The 22544-nt window shown below is 37.6% G+C and overlaps 1 protein-coding gene across 1 annotated transcript; it reads right to left on the bottom strand.

Moving 5' to 3' along the window:
• Positions 1-270: 270 nt before the first annotated feature.
• LOC124149395 lies at positions 271-21174 on the bottom strand. Its single transcript, XM_046520939.2, has 5 exons — positions 20361-21174; positions 3828-4000; positions 3020-3102; positions 1585-1783; positions 271-1359 (listed from the first exon to the last, which is right to left on the bottom strand). The coding sequence occupies exons 1-5, from the start codon at positions 20800-20802 to the stop codon at positions 1231-1233; spliced, it is 1026 nt and encodes a 341-aa protein (XP_046376895.2). The 5' UTR covers positions 20803-21174; the 3' UTR covers positions 271-1230.
• Between the last annotated feature and the right edge of the window lie 1370 nt (positions 21175-22544).

Raw genomic sequence — 22544 nt, 5'->3', positions numbered from 1 at the left:
TGAAATGATGCAGGTCTCAGACGTTTACCACTTCGATGACACCCACGAGCACGGGTATGATGGTGCTGACAAACCTAGAAACATAATCAGGGCGAACCGTGATTCGAAGCCACCATCATAGGTTTCTGGAGTGCCCAAGGGACGCAACTCAGCCCAGCGAATCGCAGCGCCTTAGACCACTGGGCCATCCGTGCCCCCCTCAAGCTTTAGTGATTTCAGCCAAGTGAAGTGAGGTATGATATTTTGTGATACTCAGCAGATTAACATAAACAACAACAGGTAATAGGTAACATGTTTGTCCATTTTACAAAGGTCATAGACCCTGACTGTCTTACCGACTTGTCACCATCAAACAATTGACTTTTGTGGATATACCTCAATGACATCAAGAAGAAGAAGAAGAACTTTTATTTGCATTACGGCCTCGGGCCCGTATACATTTACAGTTCACAATATACCAATTGTTCACAGATGCAACGGTAAAGTAACGTGAAACATGACTTACGTCATAATTGAATTGTACTACTTGTTCTTTTTGCATAAGCGTATTATAGGAAACGTGATAAACTGTTTAAGACTGCTTCATTGTTATTACACTTTAAAGATTTGAAATGGTTCAAGCTAGGATATCGGCAAAGTTTTGCCGGTAAGTACTCTTTTCTGAGATCATTATAACATGAACAAATGAATAAAAAATGAAATTCATCCTCTATACCATAATTACAGACTGGACATATTCGAAAAGACTTTTCTATCGACAGATATCTGCCTTCATTATTTTTTAATTTTAAAAGACCTGCTCTAAATCTTACGATTATGTTTCTAAATTTTCTTTCATACAAAACTGAAAGATATTTTTCAGGTTCTAAAAGACTTTTAAAATGCATATAAATGATATCTTGTACTAGAGTTTAAGACTGATCTCCAGTTTTGGTAAAACATGTTTATACAAGTATCCTTAAAAAGGTCCCAACTGTTTGCGATATCCATACAAAACCAAAGCCATGAGAAAACAGAAGTAAACGAATGTTAGAAGCCCATGTATGGCGTCCACGGTTATCTAAATACAAAAACATATTATAAGCCTTTTTTGAAAATATGTCTTCATTCATATGAATTAATCAAGTGATATCCACAAGACATTTCAATGTGAAGCTAGAACGTAAGTCAACCTTATCATTCAGTATGTCAAGTTTGTGTACGAATGTTAAATATCACACGAACGCGGTATTAGTTCTGAATGTTTGGCTTCAATAAAATCCTTTCACCAATGACAGAACTAAAAAACTTTATTGACTGCACGCTGTCTCTCGGTAACCGATGTAGGAAGGTAAACAGCATCTCTCCATTCACCTTGCACTGAAAAATGGAAGAACATGCCATAGGTTTCAGTGATGAAGATGTTTAAAATTTGAAGATGTTAAAAACCGTTTCACCCTTAGTATTACTAGGAATCTTGGATAGTGCATTAATCTTTATCATATCAGATTTCTTGAGACACGAACCGAGATGATAATTGATTTTATTGTCCCGAAGAATTGAAATATGTAAAAGCAAATAGCCTAGTTGTCAATCCAAACATACCTGGAATTCTAAAGCAGTTGAAATAATCTCCATCGTGAACTTGCTGCCCAAATCAAAGGGGAAAGGGGAATCCAAGTCGCCCTCACCAGGGTACCAGATGGAGGCGTTGTAGATTTGTCTGAAGACCGACTGCTGGGGAATATTTACATATATCTTCAGCGGGTAGTCCGAACTTGGTGTTACGAAGACAACTTCAAACCTTGATTGGAAACAAACACAGACAATACAAGTATGGTAACTTAATACATTGATCATACCTGTTTAACGCCAAAATAACAAAGATAGTGATCTTTGAGGAAATATGCGCCATACACATTTGACTTTCAATTAGTGCAGACACCTGTTTAAATATGGAAGAAGATTGAAATTGTCCTTCAGGTTGAAAAAACACACAATAAATTGTAATTAATTGTGTTTTTAATATGCCAGTAACTAACTAACAACCGACAATTTTGTTCTGCAGAGAAACCCAAAAAATCCTAAATGGCAACCATGGAGGAATGAATTTCTCGTATATCTCGTTTGAGCATGACCAACAACCTATATATATTATTTTAAAAAAGAACACTTGGAATGTATTTACTCAAATAAATATCTATATTTTAGGAGACTATTTGATTTGAATTATATTATCTAATGAGTGAAAAAATATAAAAAGAATATGCAGAGAACAATTGTTCTTTGAGATTTTTTCATAAAGGATCCTGGCACGTGAAGATCCCGGGTAGAATGGGTCTTCAGCAACCCATGCTTGCCGTAAAAGGCGACTATACTTGTCACAAGAGGCTACTTTTGTTTTGTTTGTTGTTTAACGCCGCACTCGGCGATATTCCAACTACATGACGGCGGTCTGTAAATAATCGAGTCAGGACCAGACAATCCAGTGATTGACATCATGAGCATCGATCTACGCAATTATTGTTGTTTAAGCTGCACTCAGCAAGAACACGGCGGTCTGTAAATAATCGAGTCTGGACCAGACAATCCAGCGATTGATATCATGAGCATCGATCCACGCAATTGGTATCAATGACATGCATCAACCAAGTCAGCGAGCCTGACCACCCTATTTCGTTAGTCGCCTTTTACAACAAGCATGGGTTGCTGAAGACCTATTCTACCCTGGAATCTTCACGGGTCCTGCGCAATTGGGATACGATTACGTGCATCAACCAAGTCAGCGAGCCTGACCACCCGATCTCGTTAGACGCCTCTTACGGCAAGCATGGGTTGCTGAAGACCGATTCTACCCAGGTCCAGACCGCCGCCATGTAGCTGGAATATTGCTGAGTGCGGCTTTTAACAACAAAACAAACTAACAAACAAAATCATCAAGGATTTTAGTTTTCTGATGGAGATGTTCCTCTCCAGTTATATTACGGCCGTCTATAAATAATAATGTTGCTACTTGTGCTGAACATAAAAGAAAACAAACCCGCTTCCTGTTGGTGTTCCGGTAAATGAAAAACTGGAGTTCAGAGGGTGTAGGTAACTGCCATCGAAGCGTATGGGTGCTGCCTGAAGGTGGGAAACGAACCAAACTGATGAAAATAATCCCAGTAATGTATAATATATTGATTATTAGCAGTTTGATGAAGGAAAATACATTATTTTATATACAAAATACAACATGAAATAAACTAAGCATGCACAAGAGCATTGTTTTGTCTGATAAGCTAATCTAAATCAATACAAATTGAAGCCGTAAATTTGAATTTAGCATATATGCCTCGTCTAAATTATTCTTTGCGAAATCATATTTATAGGATATCATACAAAGTCACGTGGCTAAAGGTAGTTGCATTGGTTGCAACAAGTGCTTAACATATTCCGTTTCATTGGTTGCAACAAGTGCTTAACATATTCCTTTTCATTCAAAATGTGAACTTGCTTTGATTTGTTTGTTTGTATTCGTTTGCTTTTACCATTCATAATCACAAGCCTACATAAACATGACGCAGAAATACCTGTGAACCTAACATAATTACTGTATGAAACAGTGCATTCGCAACAAAGGTTTTTTCCACTCTTAACCAAAGAAATGTTATTATTTCTCACACAAATAAATAAATGAATGGTTCATTTGCTTTCAAGAAAGACTGAATTTGCCAATACATTTTGCTGAGTTCCCTCATATGTTGTAAAAAGCAAACAACAAACACTCTTGAAGATAACATTTGAATCAATACCATATAGCTGGCATACAGAAATAGGGAAAATTATCTTTATCTATATATACCTACTTCGCCAATACACGTTCCTGATTCCGTTGTCCAGACATAGGATGGATAGACACACAGAAGTGTGTCATTGGTTCCCAGGAACGCCTTTCCATCGTCGCATAAGTATGTTGTGGTAATGATGTCTTGTCTGCGATACACATACGGTTTGGTCGAGTTAGGAGAGCCACATTTTGCTGATTGAACAGAAGAAAACATTTTTATGTGTCAATATCAGAATAACCAGTCTCGATTATCCGCAAAAGGCAAAACAGCGGTGAAAATAATACGAAAGGATCACTGAAAATCGGTGATGATGTCAGGTGTTCGTGAAAAGGATAAGCATGTTCCGCCCCATCTTCCCGAGGCAAGGGGGTTGACCGACAAAGAAAGTCCAGTTTCCATCCTTGCCGAACAAGGCAGGAATTATGGAGTTACATTTTGGCTGGACTAACGCGTTTATGTATAGTTCAATCAAAATCGCGCCACGAAATCGAAATCCGGTTAGTAAACTGTCGTGCAGATTTCGGTCATTTGCAGGAATTGGAAAGCATGTGCACCGCCAACTCGTTGTTAACAGATAATTTCCAAGTCTTTTCATGTTTCTTATTAAGGTGCTCTTCGCGATGTAAGACCCGTTTTATCACAATATAGATCTTGATTATCGATCAGATCGTCTTGACTGGGTGCCGCCGTTTTGTTTTGAAACAAATGCAAGTGATACGAGAGGTGGAATCTGATTGGTCCATAGGGGAAGCTGAAAAGGGACATAACTCGTAATAACCATTGGTGGCGCTACGATCGAGCCCAGGAATTCAAGCCTAGTTCGGCAAGGGGGGTAACTGGACCTTCAAAGTCAGTTAACTCCTCGCCTTGTCAAGATGGTCCTGCCCAAACCATAAGCACCCACCACTCACAATTTTCATGACAATGGAAGTATGTGTTTGTTGCCTGACGCCGCACAGCAGCACTCCTGCCATGCGAGGGCGGGCTGTAAATAAACCTGACAACCAAGTGTTGGACCAGAAGCTCCAGTGACAATATAACGCATCTACGGATATTTGTTGATACTGAAAACGATCTGTTAATTTTGAATAACGTATGATGTGTACACGTGCAGAGATTATGTGGCTATTAGTAAATAAAAACGTTTAAGAAATATATGTTATATTTGGGGTAACACCTTCTTAAAAAAAGTACAGATTCCAGTACTTTTGGGGGTTGTGCCCAATCCAGGATTTGAGCCCGCACTGCCAGAATGAGACACCTAATCGCCAGCACACAAGTCAGCGATCTAAACCACTCAGCCAACCTAGGCTTCCCACACTGGTAAATTGGCACGGCTCCAATGGTTGGTTAGGGTTGGTTTGTTGTTTAACGCCGCACTCAGCAATATGCCCGCTATATGACGGCGGTCTGTAAAATAATCGAGTCTGGACCAGACAATCCAGTGATTTATATCATGAGCATCGATCTACGCAATTGGGATCGATGACATGCATCAACCAAGACAGCGAGCCTGACCACCCGATCCCGTAAGTCGCCTTTTACGACAAGCAAAGTTGCCTTTTACGGCAAGCATAGGTTGCTGAAGATCTATTCTACCCCGGAATCTTCACGGAATCTTCACGGGTCTCCACGCAATTGGGATCGATGATATGCATCAACCAAGTCAGCGAGCCTTACCACCCGATCCTGTTAGTCGCCTCTTACGACAAGCATAGACGCCTTTTACGGCAAGCATTGGTTGCTGAAGACCTATTCTACCCCGGGTCTTCACGGGTCGTTTTTCCAATGATTCAACGATCCCAATTGCGCGGATCGATGCTCATGATATTAATCACTGGATTGTCTGGTCCAGACTCGATTATTTACAGACAGCCGTCATATAGCTGGAATATTTCTGAATGCAGCGTCAAACAACAAACCAACCAACATTGGATAGACTGGCCCTATTAGGTAAGTTTCCTTGCCCTTCTCTTTTCAGACCTTTTTGTTTGATTGACAGAACTTAGGATCCTTTTCGTAACCCATTGATTGTAGAAATCTGTCAATACTTGACGGCTTGGATTAAAAGAGCTGGGTTCATAGTCCTGATCGTTAGATTTCTTTGTCAGGAAGAAAAAGCTACACAATACATTGCATAGTTCATTTGGGGGTATGGTTTCAATCGGTCTAGCCTCAGCGTTGGCGTGAATTTCTCCAAAATACTTAAGTCATATTTCTTCTCCAGGTGTTACGATTTTGATTTTGATGTATGAAATTGTCAGTGTTTCAACAGTCATACTGATACACATTGTCACCTGGTATCATCAAAAAAGTCATCCTTAAATAGTTCCTCATAGACACATTCTGGAACAGTGTCAAATGGGTTCAAAACGGAGAGGCCAATGATACAGTCTCAGGGACCAAAGAAATCCATGCCGCCCTACTTGCCTCAATTCACCATTTAGAGGGATATTGTAGGCATTGAATGTTCCAAGTGGCTGAGTAATAGAAAACACCCGTCCTCTAGCGTCTCCGTCAATTTTGACACAATCGTTAACTCGAATAGTCGTTGCCATCCTTCGATCTGCACTAACACTTTAGCAGACGATCGTGCTGGGGATGTTGGTTTTGTGAAGTGAATTTGTTACCAAATGCAAAATGTTTCAAGATAGCCGAATAAAACACCATTTATTTTTATGACATGTATTAAAATTGCTTGTGATTATTTGTTAATGTCTCTCGTTTTCACGAGATTCCTTCAGTTCTGCTTCGTAGTAGTAATAGTAGCAAAGAGTTGTGAAAGTGAATGACGTCTCGTGATTGTTTATGAATGAAAAAAGTTGTTGCGGTGTGACCGAGGTCACGGTTATCCAACCAAAACGACTAAATGGAGGTCAACCTTGTGCGACACACGTGTGACGTACGGATGTAGTATCTTACCACATGTATCTTCACTAAGAATTACCCATATCTATGTTGTATCATCGCCGACCAAGCTATATGCATGCATTTCTGCAAAGCGATAGGCGATACGGTGCGCGAAATGTGAAGGCCTTATGCAACGTTCGTCAGTATATGTTTAGCAATTTTGACAGCAGCACATGTAATAATTAATCAGGCAAAGAGAGGTGGGTATTTGTTTCCAGAAATTGTAACAGAAGCAGGCACTTAGAAATCTTGTCATGAACTACAAATCATAATACAATTTTCAAAATAAATTAACTGGAAATCTATTTTTATGTTTAAGGTTTTATTTCATTGGTGCATTGTTTATGCAATATTTTATGGATGAATGGTTGCTGTTTGTTACCAATTACGTCTATGATAACATTTTCAGTTGATAAATGAAAAATATATTTCATCATGATTACTATGGATTTTTTTGATTTTTTTTAAATCATATTTTTTTCAGACTCAAAAGTGAGTGAGTTGGGTTCAACGCCGCTTTAAACAGTATACCAGTTATATCGCGGCTAGACACAAAAGACCCTATGTATTAGTTGAAATAAATATTCAAAGGTACTTATACAAACTACAATTTTTCATTTGATACATTCAAAACAATATGTTCATACTAATTTCCAATCTCTATTATGATTATTGTATTAACATTGCACCGTCTACTTTCAGTTTGCTTTGACAATCATCAGATGACAATGATGATTGTAATATAGATAAAGCTCACATCATAAACCCCAATGGGCATCTTGATTTCTTTGTTGTTTGTGTCACAATAGCAAGATCCATGTCATCACTTCACCTTCAATGTACTTAAGTGATCCTCTGCTGTTAATCTCATAGGCTTCGTCATTATATTGTTATCTTTGAACATTAATCCTATCCCGTCGGCTTTGTCATTATATTGTTATCTTTGTACATTCACCCACTTTGTGTTGTGTAAACAAATCATCATATACTAGTAAAAAATATAAACTGTCATGTATCACAGATAAAGCTCATTCTTAATTTCCTTAGACCTTGCTTTTATGAAATTCCCGCACAAACAAATAAAATAATGTTATTCTTTTTTTTCTCTTTACATCAACAGATATCTGCATTGCACATTAATATTTGATATCTTTGTATACTTGTGCATGTGTACTAGTATTTGTTTACATATGCATTACGTTTTAGCAGTCATTGTATATAAATGTAATCTGTTATATTTAAAAACAATTAACATGAATATATGCAGGGCTTAGAAATGCAATTTTTGCCAAGTGTGCCACAAGGCACAAGGTATAAAATTTAGGTGTGCCTTGGGAAATCATGGGGTGCCCAGCCAATTATTTGTTACATTTCAGCATTAAACTTTTTAACAACCATTAAAGTGTTTGTTGTTTATTTGTGTCTCTCTGTCAGTAGTTCAATCAAAATATTAATAAATTCATGTAATTGTAAGTAAATGAGACATCTGTAATCGTAATAGTTAGTGATTTATTCAAGTTAAAGTGAGTTACAAACTTACTTTACTGACTTCCATTTAATGACTGTGACAGACAAGCCCCCTCAACTCAGTTACTGTCAGATTGTGACACAGAGGCTTTAACCCTAGTCCCATAAGCTGGGTTCCACCTTCTGTTGACTGCACACATCCACTTAGCTATTGCACCCTGTGGACTCTATTTCTCTAGTGTTGTGTTGCACTGGTCAACTGTCATTGGTGTACTTGACCTAAGCATGATCTCCAGTCTGTCTTTACCCTCCCCATCATTGAAAATCCCCTCTCACAATCTGCAGAAGAGACTGCAAGTACCAGACTAATTTTCAACAATTCCAGGATGTTGCTGTATCGGTTGTAAACTCTGTCCTGTTGGGGGGCGGTCGGGTAGCCTCGTGGTTAAAGCGTTCGCTCGTCACGCCGAAGACCCGGGTTCGATTCCCGACATGGGTACACTGTGTGAAGCCCATTTCTGGTGTCCCCCGCCGTGATATTGCTGGAATATTGCTAAAAGCGGCGTAAAACGTCACTCGCTCACTGTCCTGTTGGATCATTCTTGACCATATGTGCAATACAAGGTATATAACATGAGGTACATCATGTTTCTGTTTAGCTGCCACACCCCCTTTCTTCCAATCATAACTGGAGCCCCATCTGAAGTAAAATCCACTTACCTATTTCTGTTTTATTTTCATTATTTACGTTATTTGAAAATCATTTTAAAAAGAATTATAAATAGTTTCTGTCATCACCCATTTCCCGATAACAGCGACTGTCCGCTCAGTAACATGAGTAATACCCCCGTTTTCGAGGCTTCGTATGAATAACACGTTCGTCGAAGAATGGCATATGACACATCGCTGGAAAGCTTATTCTTCATCTACACGCTCGAAACATCGCCTGGTTTTTTTTCGTAGTTATATTTTATTGGATTAAAATTGGTTTCTAATGACGCTTTCTAGTCGAAATCTGCTACAAGTTTCGTGATTGGTCAATTTTGAGCACGTGACATAAGGCAGCCAATCAAATTACAGCTGTGATACCAAGCTCGTGTTTGATAAATTTCAGAAGTTGACGAAAGATTTTTGTTAAATCGTGTTATTCTGAACGTTTTAAGCAGGAAATCACGATATATTAAAAATATGGCACTTCGTGAATGTATCGTGCTAGGTTACGAGCTGTGACAAAGATTTTTCATGCATATATTTTAACATTAAAGAAGAACATTTCTCGAAGAAAGCCGAGATGTCATTTGACTTACATTACACGCGATCGCACGAAAAGATGGAAATAATAACTTAGATGTAAGTTTGATTACTTTTAGATATATTTTTGTTGATTTTATTTATTACTTTGTATAATATATTTAAAGATTTGTTTAAAACGTCTTTATTTTGCTCTTTGACATGTTCGATGGGGACCCGTTGTCGAAATGTGTGTCCGAGAATTTTATTTTCAATAACATCGCGGGAAATAGTGAATATGTTTTTGATTTATCGAGAAAAAATGATCAATTGAAATGGAATACGTATTTCAGACATTGTGAAATGTGATAGATTTAATAATGAATGATATTACAGGTAGGTCCATAAAAATATATGCTATTTTGACGTGACTACGACTGTGCCGGTTAACCGGCCTACGGTGTTGAAAGAGTTAATTTATTGCTGACGAGATTGATATTTATCATTAAAATATGCCTTATATGGCAAAGGTAGGTTATTAATTCCTATTTTCCAAGCGTGCCATCCAGGCACGAAGATCATGATTTAACCGTGCCATTTTCATTTTAGGCGTGCGATGGCACGCAAAATACGGTTAATTTCGAGCCCTGACATGGAATGATTGTGGGGTTACATTTGCATTAATGTCATTATTAAGATATTTGATCATAACCTTTCTAAAATCACATGCTTTATCCTAATAACATCTAATAAATAGAATTTTATTACATGACGTAGAATATTCAGTGCAATAATATACTGTTTTTCAAGTCGGGTCAATTTGTGTTTTAGTTGAAGACTCATCAAATATAGATATTCTAAACTAATAATCACTGCAAAATTTGTGCGAGTTAAAGATATTCAGTTGTAAGCGGCCGTTTTCGAATGAAGGCGCAACAGGGTAACATTTTAGCTTTGCTCCGTCTCTATATATCACTAGTTGTCGCAGCGCACATTGATCCCGGAACCATACCGGAAGCGACAGGTTGAACCCTCGCTTATATCATTTCAAAAAGGTGAGTTATTGCCCTTTGGGACAAAACGATCGCCCATTTGTATTGATTTATAATTCTAGTTTATTATAATTACTCGCCGGTGAAGAAATCACCTATTCAATAAACATGCAGCTGTATTACCCATTGAGTAATGCCACAGATCGCTCTTATGTAATGCGGGAACAAGTTTCACTAACAAATATTGAAAACTCCCAACATCCCGGGGCTGTGTGTGTCGTGTAGACATGATAGATCACTGAGAGGAGCTTATGCACAGGCGATGACCCCAGCAACCCTGTTGCTGGTCTGACGTCACATGCCATTGTTTCGCCGGTGGATCTTGCAACAGAATTCAACAAATTACGTCATAGGGCATTGTGACGTGATTGTTATCTTGTGGTGCAGTGCCCCGTTCTACAAGGCGATCGTAGCGCAATGACAGTCGTACGTCCATGTTAAAGTATGGGAATTACGAAAACTTTAGCTCTGCGATAGCTTCGTGTCACCAAACCAGACCACGCCTCTTACAGGCATAGGTTGCTGAAGACCAGTTCTAACCCGGATCTACACTTTGGGAGAAGATGGGGACATATGATGTGAATCCATACCAATATTAGGATCTGAAAGACGTATTATTGGTAATCTGAGTAGGTATGCTGCATATGTCATAACATACACTCTTCAAAAAAAGAAACGCACAGGTAGTATGTAGTTCATTGAACCTGACTATACAAAAAATTCGGTATATAAATTGTATATATGTTATTGGAAAATGTTGGTAACATGATATACGACAAATGGTGCGTCAAAACGCAGCCATTGTCTAGATTTGAAATGTCTTAAACGGCAATTGTTTCACACTTGTTCCAAAATGTTATGGAGGAAAACAGTAAAGCAAAATGCAAGTGCAAGTTATGGCATTTGTCACTCGTGGTAGTGTCTATAAAAAGGCAAGGATAAGCCAATAAATTTGTCATTCAATTTCAAGTTCGAAAATGCCGAGACTCAGCGCTGCCGATCGAAACATCGCCATCCAAAGAGGGGAATCGCAGTCTTCTGTTGCCCGCCACTTCAACGTCCACCACAACACCATTTGCCGCCTTCGAGACAGATACACACAGTTCAATTCCACTGCAGACCGTCCGAGAACAGGCCGACCAAGAGTTACCACCCCTGCACTTGATAGCTACATTCGACTGTTCACCTACGTCATCGCAATATTAATGACACAGCTACGGAGACTGCAGGACGCTGGTTTGAGGAGGATATCGGACCAGACTGTCAGAAACTATCTTCGCGAAGCTGGAATCCGAACCAGAAGACCAGTTATCGTCCCTGTTTTGCAACAGAACCATCGACAGCAACGGTTGCATTGGTGCCATACCTTACAGCCTTGGAATTTGAGAAACTGGAGACGAATGTGGTTTAGCGATGAATCACGATTTCTTCGTCACCGGCGAGATTGAAGACAACGTGTTCATCGTCGCCGAAATGGACGTTTTGCCCCACATTCTGTACGTCAACAATTTCGGTGGCGGTAGTGTCATGGTGTGTGTGTGTGTGTGTGTGTGTGTGGAGGGGGGGGGGGGGGGGGGGGGGGCATATCCTACACCACGAGATCTGACTTGGTTGTGGTACAGGGAAATTTGACAGCAAATCGCTACATGAATCACATTCTTCAACCTCACTCTCTTCCTACCATTGACCGCCAGAGGGAGCTGTTTCAACAGCTCGTGTCACGGTAGACTACCTTCATATGTCAACATCAACGTTATGCCCTTGCCGTCGAGATCACCAGATCTCAGATCAATGTGTACGTCAACGTCAGAACACGCCGCAGACACTCCCACAATTGAAGGGAGAATTCCGTGAGGCAGTGATCAGTCAAAAAGATGTTTCAGTAGTTATTTTGTGGTCCAAGGTGTGCCATGTAATTACAATTTTAGTTCGTTGAAATAGATTTGGTAATTTACTAATAGGAATTTGGACAGGCCGAAATGGCTTTTTGGAGTTGTCACGTGACTATGGCACGATAACAGATTAATTGTAGTTTGTTTTTACAGCTGCTGTCTGGATGTCTAATGAGCTTTTAGGGCTGGTGTCACGTGGCCGATACGCTATGTTAATTACATCGTCTGGATGTCTATACAATAATCACTAAGTAATTGACAGGCTAAGTTAATTCACCTGACCGTGACACGATGGTCATTGCATTAATTACATATCCTTGATGGCCATACAATGGTCAAATTAAAGCTTAAGAAAACAGGAGATTGGATATTATTACGATTGGACACTTCCATTAGTATATGGTTGATGTTAATTAGCTTTACTAGGTTAGCAATCGTCAGCTAGGCCTTGGCATCAAGGTGACATTTCAATGTTGTAAATGTTAAGAATGAATTATATGAAATAAATGGTAAATATATACATACAAATTAATATAAAATTATGAAGTATTTAGTCATAAATTGTGCATTGTCATAGTGTCCCAGCTATGGTCACAAATAGAATGAAGGTCAATGATACCATTGATTTGGAAGATTAGTTGCACCTACGTCAGTAACCTCTGGCACTGCACAATGTCAGAGCAATACATTACTATGTGTTGATGATAGAAATCAAATGACTTCAGCAACTTTTGCAGTAAGAGACCACAGTATCAACTAGAGTGTATAGTTCTTGATACTGATTTGAAACGTTTGGCCAAACCGGGAAATGACTCCACTAAATCAGAAAGAGACTACATGTTCTTGAATTTGGAATTTGCAATCAAGGGAATTAGAATTAGATATAAATAAAATTGATATGATATTAATCACTGGATTGTCTGGTCCAGACTCGATTATTTACAGACCACCGTCATATAGCTTGAATATTGCTGAGTGCGGCGCTAAACAACAAACAAACTTATACACACATACATATAACGGTAAACAAACAATTGCCCTCATTATATTTGTATACTGGCATCCCCGGCTGTCATTCTTGTTGTTCATTGACAATGGAACATTGATTGCTTCCTTTTCCCTTTCCCCTTATGAAAGTTATGTTTTGGTTTTCTTTATCATTACATTCACCTCAGTTTAGTGTATGACGTTCCATAAATTATGCATGGACAGAAACAATAATCCTTGCAGTTGGACGAAAATCTATATATAGACATTTATTTTCTAAATGCGGTGATAAGGGATATCTTAAAGACATGTAAAAGTCTAATTTAAATTATGTATTTATACAAAGAGAAATTCACTCTTGTATACTTTGCGGGTACGGGTTAGTGTACTAGTATTTGAAATTAAGGCTTCTAATGAGTCCATCTTATTCTTGGTTTTTCTTTGTTTCTTCAGTTGTTATAAAATTCCACTGTCGTAATATGTACAACAGGAAAATAACAAATTCTGGAAGGCATACAAAAGTCAGCATTTCAAAATAGATCATGTATATCTATCCCATTTGTCATTGTAATGGGGTCTGAAAGAGTAAGAATTATTTCTATGAATTGTAGGGGTATTGGCGACAACCTAATACGAAAACAAGTATTTTCCTTTCTCAAAAAGAAAAAAGCATCCATTTATTGTTTAAAAGATGTGCATTTTACGAAACAACAAGAACAATTCATCAAACAACAATGGGGCTATTCAGAATGTTATTTTACCTCATATAAATCAAACGCTCGTGGAACTGCAATTCTTTTTAATAATAACTTTGAGTTTAAAGTTTGTAAATTACAAGGCCCTAGATATTGAAATTGAAAATAAGACATACCTACTCATAACTCTGTATGGCCCAAATGAAGATAACCCCGAATTTTATTAACAGAATTTCACTGCAGAATATTTAAAGGTTTTTTTGCGTGATTTAAATAAATATCTTTTAAATTCTCTTAATTATGCTTATAGAAACGAAGCGATATCAGTCACGCAAGTTCAGGGCATTATTACGTGTATTCCAAAAGAAGGTAAGTCAAAAACGTTTTTGAAAAACTGGAGACCCATCTCGTTACTTAACACTACATACAAAGCTCGTTGTTACCAGAATAATTTTGCCAACAATTTGGTAAATTATTTGAATAATAATGACAATAAGAGATTTTGGCGTACTTTGCAAAATAAATCGTTTGTGATTTCAAAAGACATTACTTCCTATGAATGGATGAGTTATTTTGAATTTGTATTTCATGGAAACCGTGAATGAAAAGATTTTATTGAATTTTATAAATCTGTTGATGATTTTGTGAACTCTATTTCAGCTGAAGTGATTGATAGAACTGTTGATATAGAAAGTGAGCTAGATGAAGTTATCAGTATAAACGAGTTGTTATCAGCACTAGGCAGCATGAAGCCAGGTAAAGCACCAGGTCTCTCAGGTATATCAGTCGAGTTCTTTCAGAACGCTCCACCGGTTTGTCTGAACATGCTGTTGGATTTATTTAATCTAGTTTTGTCTACTGGTATATTCCCCGATCAGTGGTCCTTTGGTATTATTCTTCCAATCTTTAAGAAAGGTAGTTCACGTGACCCCCAAAACTATAGGCCTATAACACTCCTTGACGTAAGATTTTTGCAAAAATTCTCTGTAACAGGTTGAATAACTGGGCGTTTCGGGAAAGTTGTATCGTTGGAGAACAATCTGGCTTCAGAAAGGGTTTTCAGACCACGGATAACATCTTTGTTGTTGAGACATTGATCAGTAAATATCTTTCCTACAAAAAAAGTCGACTATACTGTGCTTTCATTGATCTAAAAGGGGCATTTGATTCTGTGTATAGAAATGGTTTATTTTTCAAACTATGGAAGGGTGGTATCAAGGGACGAGTATTTAGAGTTCTTAAAAATATGTATAAATCTGTCAAATCTTGTGTTTCATTAGATTATTGTCTTACAGATTTCTTTGATTGTATGTCAGGTGTTAGACAGGGATGTCAACTGTCTCCATTTTTATTCTCATTTTTTATTAATGACATTGTCGAGGAGTTGGAGTGTGATGCTCATGGTGTTACCTTACATACTCTAGAACTGTTCATCTTGTTGTTCGCCGATGACATTATTTTAATGGACGTGTCAGTTGTTGGTCTTCAAAAGCGACTTGATAAACTATCTTTATATTGTGATAAATGGAAACTTACTATTAATACTAATAAAAGTAAAGTTGTCGTTTTTAGAAATGGCGGAAAACTTAGAAATCAGGAAAAATTTAGGATAGGAAATGATGATGTCACCACAGTATCGAATTATAAGTATCTCGGTGTCCAGTTATCCTCTTCTGGCTCGTGGAGTTTAACTCAGAAGACATTAGCCCAGCAAGCTTGGAAGGTGATTCAAATCCTCCATTCCAGACTAGGTAAATTCTCATATCTGCCACCAGATGTCTGTTTCAAAATTTTTGATGTAAAAGTGTTACCAATTTTGACATATGCATCGGAAGTTTGGGGATTCCATGCATCACCTGACATTGAACATGTGCACAGTAGATTCTGTAAATTGACTTTGGGTTTGAGTAGAAACACACCAAATAGCTTTGTAAAATCTGTCTTGATGAGAAACTCCGTCAAAGTGTCACATTTTTTAAAAATTATAAAATTTTGGCTTCGACTATTGATACAAGATAATAACTTGATTTTGAAAAAAACATATAGTTTTCAATATAAAATGGCAGAGAATGGCAACGCTTGCTGGTCACTCAAGGTTAAATCATTGCTGTTTTCTTACGGATTTGCAGAGGTATGGCTACAACAGGGTGTTGGTAGATCTGACTTATTCTTACATCAGTTTAGGCAAAGGAGCGTAGACATTGAAAATCAAGTGTTGCACAATAATTGTGAATCTTGTTCTAAGCTTGAATTGTTCTCTGCAGTAAGGGATAAATTTTCATATAATAACTGGATTCGATTAATTGATGTAACATTATTTCGAATTAATATCTTGAATTTTCTCGGATCCAATCATCGTCTTATGGTTGAAACAGGCAGATACCATAATATACCAAGACATGAACGTTTCTGTCCCCTCTGTGTTGTAAGTGCTATCGAAGATGATTCCACTTTTGTATGGTGTGTCCGTTCTATCTTGATCTGCGGTCTAATCTCATACCCAATTATTATCACATGTTTCCAAGTCGTGAGAAAATGTTCTTTTTATTCAGCTCGACTAATCAAAGTATTTGCAACAATTTAGCAAAATATGTATTTCTTGCTGGTAAGAAACGTAATTCCATTTTCAAGGGAATACCTGTGTCATATAATTAACTCCAATATTAACAGTTTGAACACTGCATTGTAAATCTTATAATTCAGCGCTCTGTCACATGTGTATGCCATCATGCTCTGCACGTGTATAATGGGCCGGTGGCCTCATTACCTAAATAAAAGCATCACATCACTACATACAAACTTGCTTCCTCGGCTATAGCAGATCGGATCAAACTAGCTAGTTTTATCTACTTTTATCAGTGAAGAACAGAAAGGCTTTATTAAAGGGAGATATATGGGAGCGGTTAAAAGGCAGGTGTATGACGTTATGGAATATGTCGATACTTATCAAATTCCCGGCATGTTAATGCTTAGCGACTTCGAAAAAGCTTTTGATTCTTTGGATTGGGCATTTATTCAAGACGTGTTAGCATTTTTTAAGTTTGGTTCTTCAATACGTAAATGGATAAGATTATTGTATGAAAACTCAGAGTCATGTGTATTGGTTAATTGTTTTGCAAGTTCATTCTTCAAGTTAAGTCGAGGCTGTCGCCAAGGCGACCCAATTTCCCCGTATATTTTTATCATATGTACTGAGATATTAACCAGATTGATTAAGAATAACAAATCTATCAAAGGATTAAAGATTGGTTCTATTGATCACTTATTAGCTCAGTTTGCAGACGATACAACTTTAATAGTCGATGGTACAGAAAGATGTTTACAAGCTGTTTTTAATACATTGACTCTCTTTAAAAGCTTTTCGGGCTTAGGGGTAAATATAGACAAAACTAAGTTGATATGTATTGGTTCAAAAAAACGTAGTCGGATAAAACTACTTCCCAAAATGAAATTGGATTGGACCGATAACTTTAAGTTACTGGGCATTAAATTTGTTACTGATCTTGAAAATATGGTAGACATGAATTATAACGATAAATTCAAAGAAATTAAAAAATATAATGCAATTATGGAAAAATAGAATACTTACACCCTTTGGACGAAATACAAAATGGAAATCATTATTGTTACCAGAACTTAATCATTTGTTTTCTACTGTTCCTGCTCCATCTGAAGATATTATAAATAAATTTCAAGCAAAGTGCTTCAGATTTATTTGGAATGAAAAACCGGATAAAATTAAAAGGGAAAGGGTAATGAACAATATTCCTAACGGTGGTTTTAAAGTACCCCTAGTAAAAGATATTATTGCATCTCAAAATATTTCTTGGCTTCGTCACATACATCTATCAAATACTACCCTTATATCGTTTATATTTGAGGCTAATATTATCCCATCTGATATTTTTCAAATGGATGCAAAATACATAAGAGACCACATCGTCAAAACTATCAGAAATCCTTTTTGGCGAGATGTTGTGTCGTCTTGGGGCTGATATATAGAAAAACATAAGGAAACACGAAAGGATGCTTATTCCCAGTATATATGGTACAATGACAATGTGCAGATTGATGGGAAATATATATTTATTAACAAGTGGGATGATGCGGGGGTAAAATATATCAATGATTTGGTAGATCATCAGGGCCGACTTCTTTCATACTTAGAATTTGAGAATAGATACAATGTTTCGTGTAATCGTTTAACCTTTTACGGAGTAAGAAATGCTATAAATGTTTATTTAAAATCTTTAGAAACTTATGATGTTACACCATTGGTAGCCCCAATTTTACCATTTAACATTCATGTAGAGTCCAAAGGGTTCAAAATACTACAATGATGTGCTATTGAGTTCAACATTTCATAGGACATCAGCCAATCAGCAATGGGAAAATGAAATAAAATATTATACAGATTATGAATGGAAAAATATAAATGAAATACCCTTCCGATGTACGGATAGTGTGCAATTGCGTTTGCTTCAGTACATAATCATTAATCAAATACTTCCAGTTGGTAAATACCTATTTAAAGTGGGATATAAAGATTCTCCCTTGTGTACAAGTTGTGATAAAGTTATTGCTAACATTTCTCATGTACTATGGAACTGTGAAAACGCTAGCTCTCTCTGGGCCGAACTTGAAAGATGGATAAATAATAAGGCGGAAATTCATATCAAATCCACCAAAGAAAACGTTTTACTGGGCTTTCCATTTAAAGGAAATGATCCATTAAATGCTATATGCCTTGTCATTTAGGATACTATATTCAAATTTTATCTTAAAAAGAAAAAAATGTCTTTCGTGTTGATCCAGAGAGAGTTGGCAAATTACTACTCTATAACTAAAGCGATAGCTTACTCTAACTGTAACTACAACAAGTTTGTGAAGTTTTGGTCCAGCTGCCACAAACTATTTTTGTAACCATATCAACTCAAATACTGAATTATCCGAGTTCATATGCCCCCATGATGTATGATTCTGTTGTTGTTTTAAGAATCGCTGTATTAACATTAATATGTATAAAAATGCTGTACGACAAAAAAAAGTGGAATAATAATAAAAAAAATAAAAAAATATAACGGTACCTAACCAAACCGGTGCCTCCATTCATTTGTACGAATACACATATATGCTTGTACACATACCACTACATACCGGCATGTCACGCAAACAAACTATTTGATAGATGTAATCGTAAAGAAGACACATATTTGAATTTTAAATCTTTTAGATTTTGCAATGAACAAATGAACAGATTTTACAATAGCAAGGATAATATCATCAGATGTAAGATTTCCACATAATACTGAATCCAAGTCATGTCCTTTTATTCAGTAGTACATAATGTTCCGAAGATTGCAGTAGTTGCAACATGAAAAGAAATAAATGTGCAGGATCCTTATAATGGTCTCCACAGGAGCAGGCAGTCGACTCATGACCATGTCTATGATATTTGTGTGCATTTAAATCACGGGATCGGGTGGTCAGGCTCGCTGACTTGGTTGATACATGCCATCGATCCCAATTACGTGGGTCGATGCTCATGATGTCAATTATTGCATTGTCTGGTCCAGACTCGATTATTTTACAGAATGCCGTCATATAGCTGGAATATTGCTGAGTGCGGCGTTTAACAACAAACAAAACAAACAAACACTGCATCCTAACCTGAAGAGGGAATGGATGGTTTGACAGAAACGGGTACCACAGTCTAAGTTAAAGGCAAATATTTTAAGATTTTCTGTTGTGGTTATACATTTAGTCAAGACAGAAACAGTATTTTATGACTGAACGGGTTTTTTTCTTGAGAGGCGGTATTTGAAAGTTCTAAACGTGTTGTTCTCTATTTTTTAATCTTTTTAAACGATATCTATTTCCACTTGGTACAGTGAAAGGGGATTGATAAACATGCAGAGCCTATATTCTTCCCTATATTCACTTGTACCATATGTTCACGTAGGTTTGAGCAGGTGAACAAATTGCTTGCCTTTGCATGTGTTTGTAATGGGGGTCATGGGTGGGGCAGGATACGCTCACCTATTCGCGAACACCTGGTATCATAACTACTTGAAAACGATTCATGAACACATGATCATAATATAGTCAGAATCGTACAATCAACTCAAAATATTTCTAAGAATATGGACAGGGCTTCGTAGGTTAATTTCAAAAGGAACTTGTTACAGGATCATTTTTTTTAGATCGCAAATTGTCTATGGAAACGTATTGTAAAGTTGTGTTTAACTCATTTCCAGGTCTTGGTTAAACAAAGCATATCATTCTCGTATTTCGTCTTGTTAAAAACAATGAACTCACGTTTCATGATGTAGTATTTGTCCCCACTTGTTCCCGTCCCTGTGGACTGTGTCTGGTAGGCTGCGTACATGTGACACTGGCCGGTGCTGGGGGCAAACCTCACCCCGACACAACGGGTGTGTCGGTAACATCTACTGACACAGTCCGGCAGCTCTGAGTTGTTAACTACAGAGAATATGTCTTCATCAGAAAAACTGTCATTTACTTTTGCCAGATTGAAGGTTGTTTTACACTCTTCAAGTGCGTCCTCTTGACAAATTACCATGTGACATTCAAGAAGTAACAGGAAAGCTGCCATCGATATTTTCATAATGATTTTAGATATGTGTCCATTCATCATCAAATGGGGAAGTATCCTGGACAGTGCACAGAAGACTTGTTCTAGCAACACTGCTTTCAAACGTGGCAGCTTTGCTCGTTGATTCACACGACCTAAAGACATGTATACGTCGATGCACGCAACGACAACTCTTTCATTGTGATTGAAAAATCGATACTACGTCACTCAGATCTGTTCTCTTGAGTGCGAAGCAGCTAGAGTGTTTGGCGAGGATACTTTAAGACTATGCGTGGGAAATGCGTGCATTGTCAATTTGTTCAAAGTGTATTTTAATATTTAAATTCAACGTAGACTGTTGTACACATTGATTCTCCTCATGAAACACAGCAAGTATACTTTTAAAGACGCCATGAATTCCAGCATTTATATATAATATTTTGCTACTAAAATGCACAATATTTTGCTAAAATGAGGGAGACATGTTTTCCCCACAGCCGCTTCTAATTTCTGACTATTGAAACGTGAGTGTGCATGGTTTCACGCCGCGTTTAGCAATGTTCTCAACGGGGACACCAGAAATGAGCTTCACCAATTGTATTCCTGTTGGGAATGGAAACCAGGCCTTCGGCATGACGAGCGAACGCTTTTACCACCTGGTAACCCCACCACTCCTGACGAATGAAGAAATAATGGGTGGAAATGAATATCCTGAAGTGTACAAAATAAAAGAAGACAAGAGTGACTTGATTTTAAAGCCGCCTTTCACAGTATTCCGGTTATATCACGGCGTGTCAGCTTAATTTTGGGGAAAGGCCCAAGTGAAGCGGGTTTCAGACGTTTGCCACTTTGATGAAATCCCCGAGCACGGGTATGGTGCTGACAAACCTAGAAACAAAATGGTGCCGAACCGGGAACCCACAATCATAGGTCCCTAGCGGAACAAGCTACTCAGTCTTCCGAGCTAAAGTAATGTGTTGTAGCAACATAAGATGTGGTTTTGTTATATTAAGTTTTAATGTTGACATGTATTGGTAATAAGCTATGACATGTACAGTAAGATGTACATAATGTGGGGTCAAGGTATATTTCTTTTAAGGTTTATAGTTTTCGCGTTTCCAAGGCAGTTAGTTTGATTCATTTCCAATGAATAATTCATTCGCTATTTCATATTTATTTGAACCTCTGTATACACATTAGGCAAGTGCTTAATTGCGCCTTTGCTCTGTAATACTATACTATACTATACTATACTATACTATACTATACTATACTATACTAATATGAGTATTTCATGCTTGTTTCATTCTGCCCAAGGGGCGGTCAGGTAGCCTAGTGGTTCAAGCGTTCGCTCGTCACGCCGAAGACCCGGGTTTGCTTCCCAACATGGGTACAATGTGTGAAGCCCATTTCTGGTTTCCCCTGCCGTGATGTTGCTGGAATATTGCTAAAAGCGACGAAAAATCAAACTCACTGACACTCATTCTGCCCAAATGCCACACCTGTCGAATTTTGATACCATCGTAACAACCGTTTGATTAAACGTCCTAAAGAGGTTGTTGTGTCTGATATTATGCGTTGTGTGGGGATCCGGGTTACAATTGGTCCTCAGCGCTCAAATTATATATCGACACCTGCAAGCAAACCAAATTCGGCAATTTGAATCAAAGATATATTACAAATACCAAATGATACCCTGAAAATAATAATTATTAAATTAAATTATCGTTGACAACCTTTTTCGGCTCTTTATGATCAAATAGAACGACTCCCACCTTTCTATTATTGTGGTATGTTTAAATACAGCCCATCTGCAAATCACAGATATACAAGCAGGTCATAACATAAGCTCGCTTTCACAGTTTATTAAGATCACATGTGTTTTTAATGAACGACTGCAATTACTC

Source organism: Haliotis rufescens, unplaced genomic scaffold (assembly GCF_023055435.1).
Source record: "Haliotis rufescens isolate VD_foot unplaced genomic scaffold, xgHalRufe1.0.p SCAF_2, whole genome shotgun sequence".
In the NCBI taxonomy this organism is placed as follows: Eukaryota; Metazoa; Mollusca; class Gastropoda; order Lepetellida; family Haliotidae; genus Haliotis; species Haliotis rufescens.
Note: the sequence above shows the minus strand (reverse complement) of the source record. Positions and strands in the feature narration are given on the sequence as shown.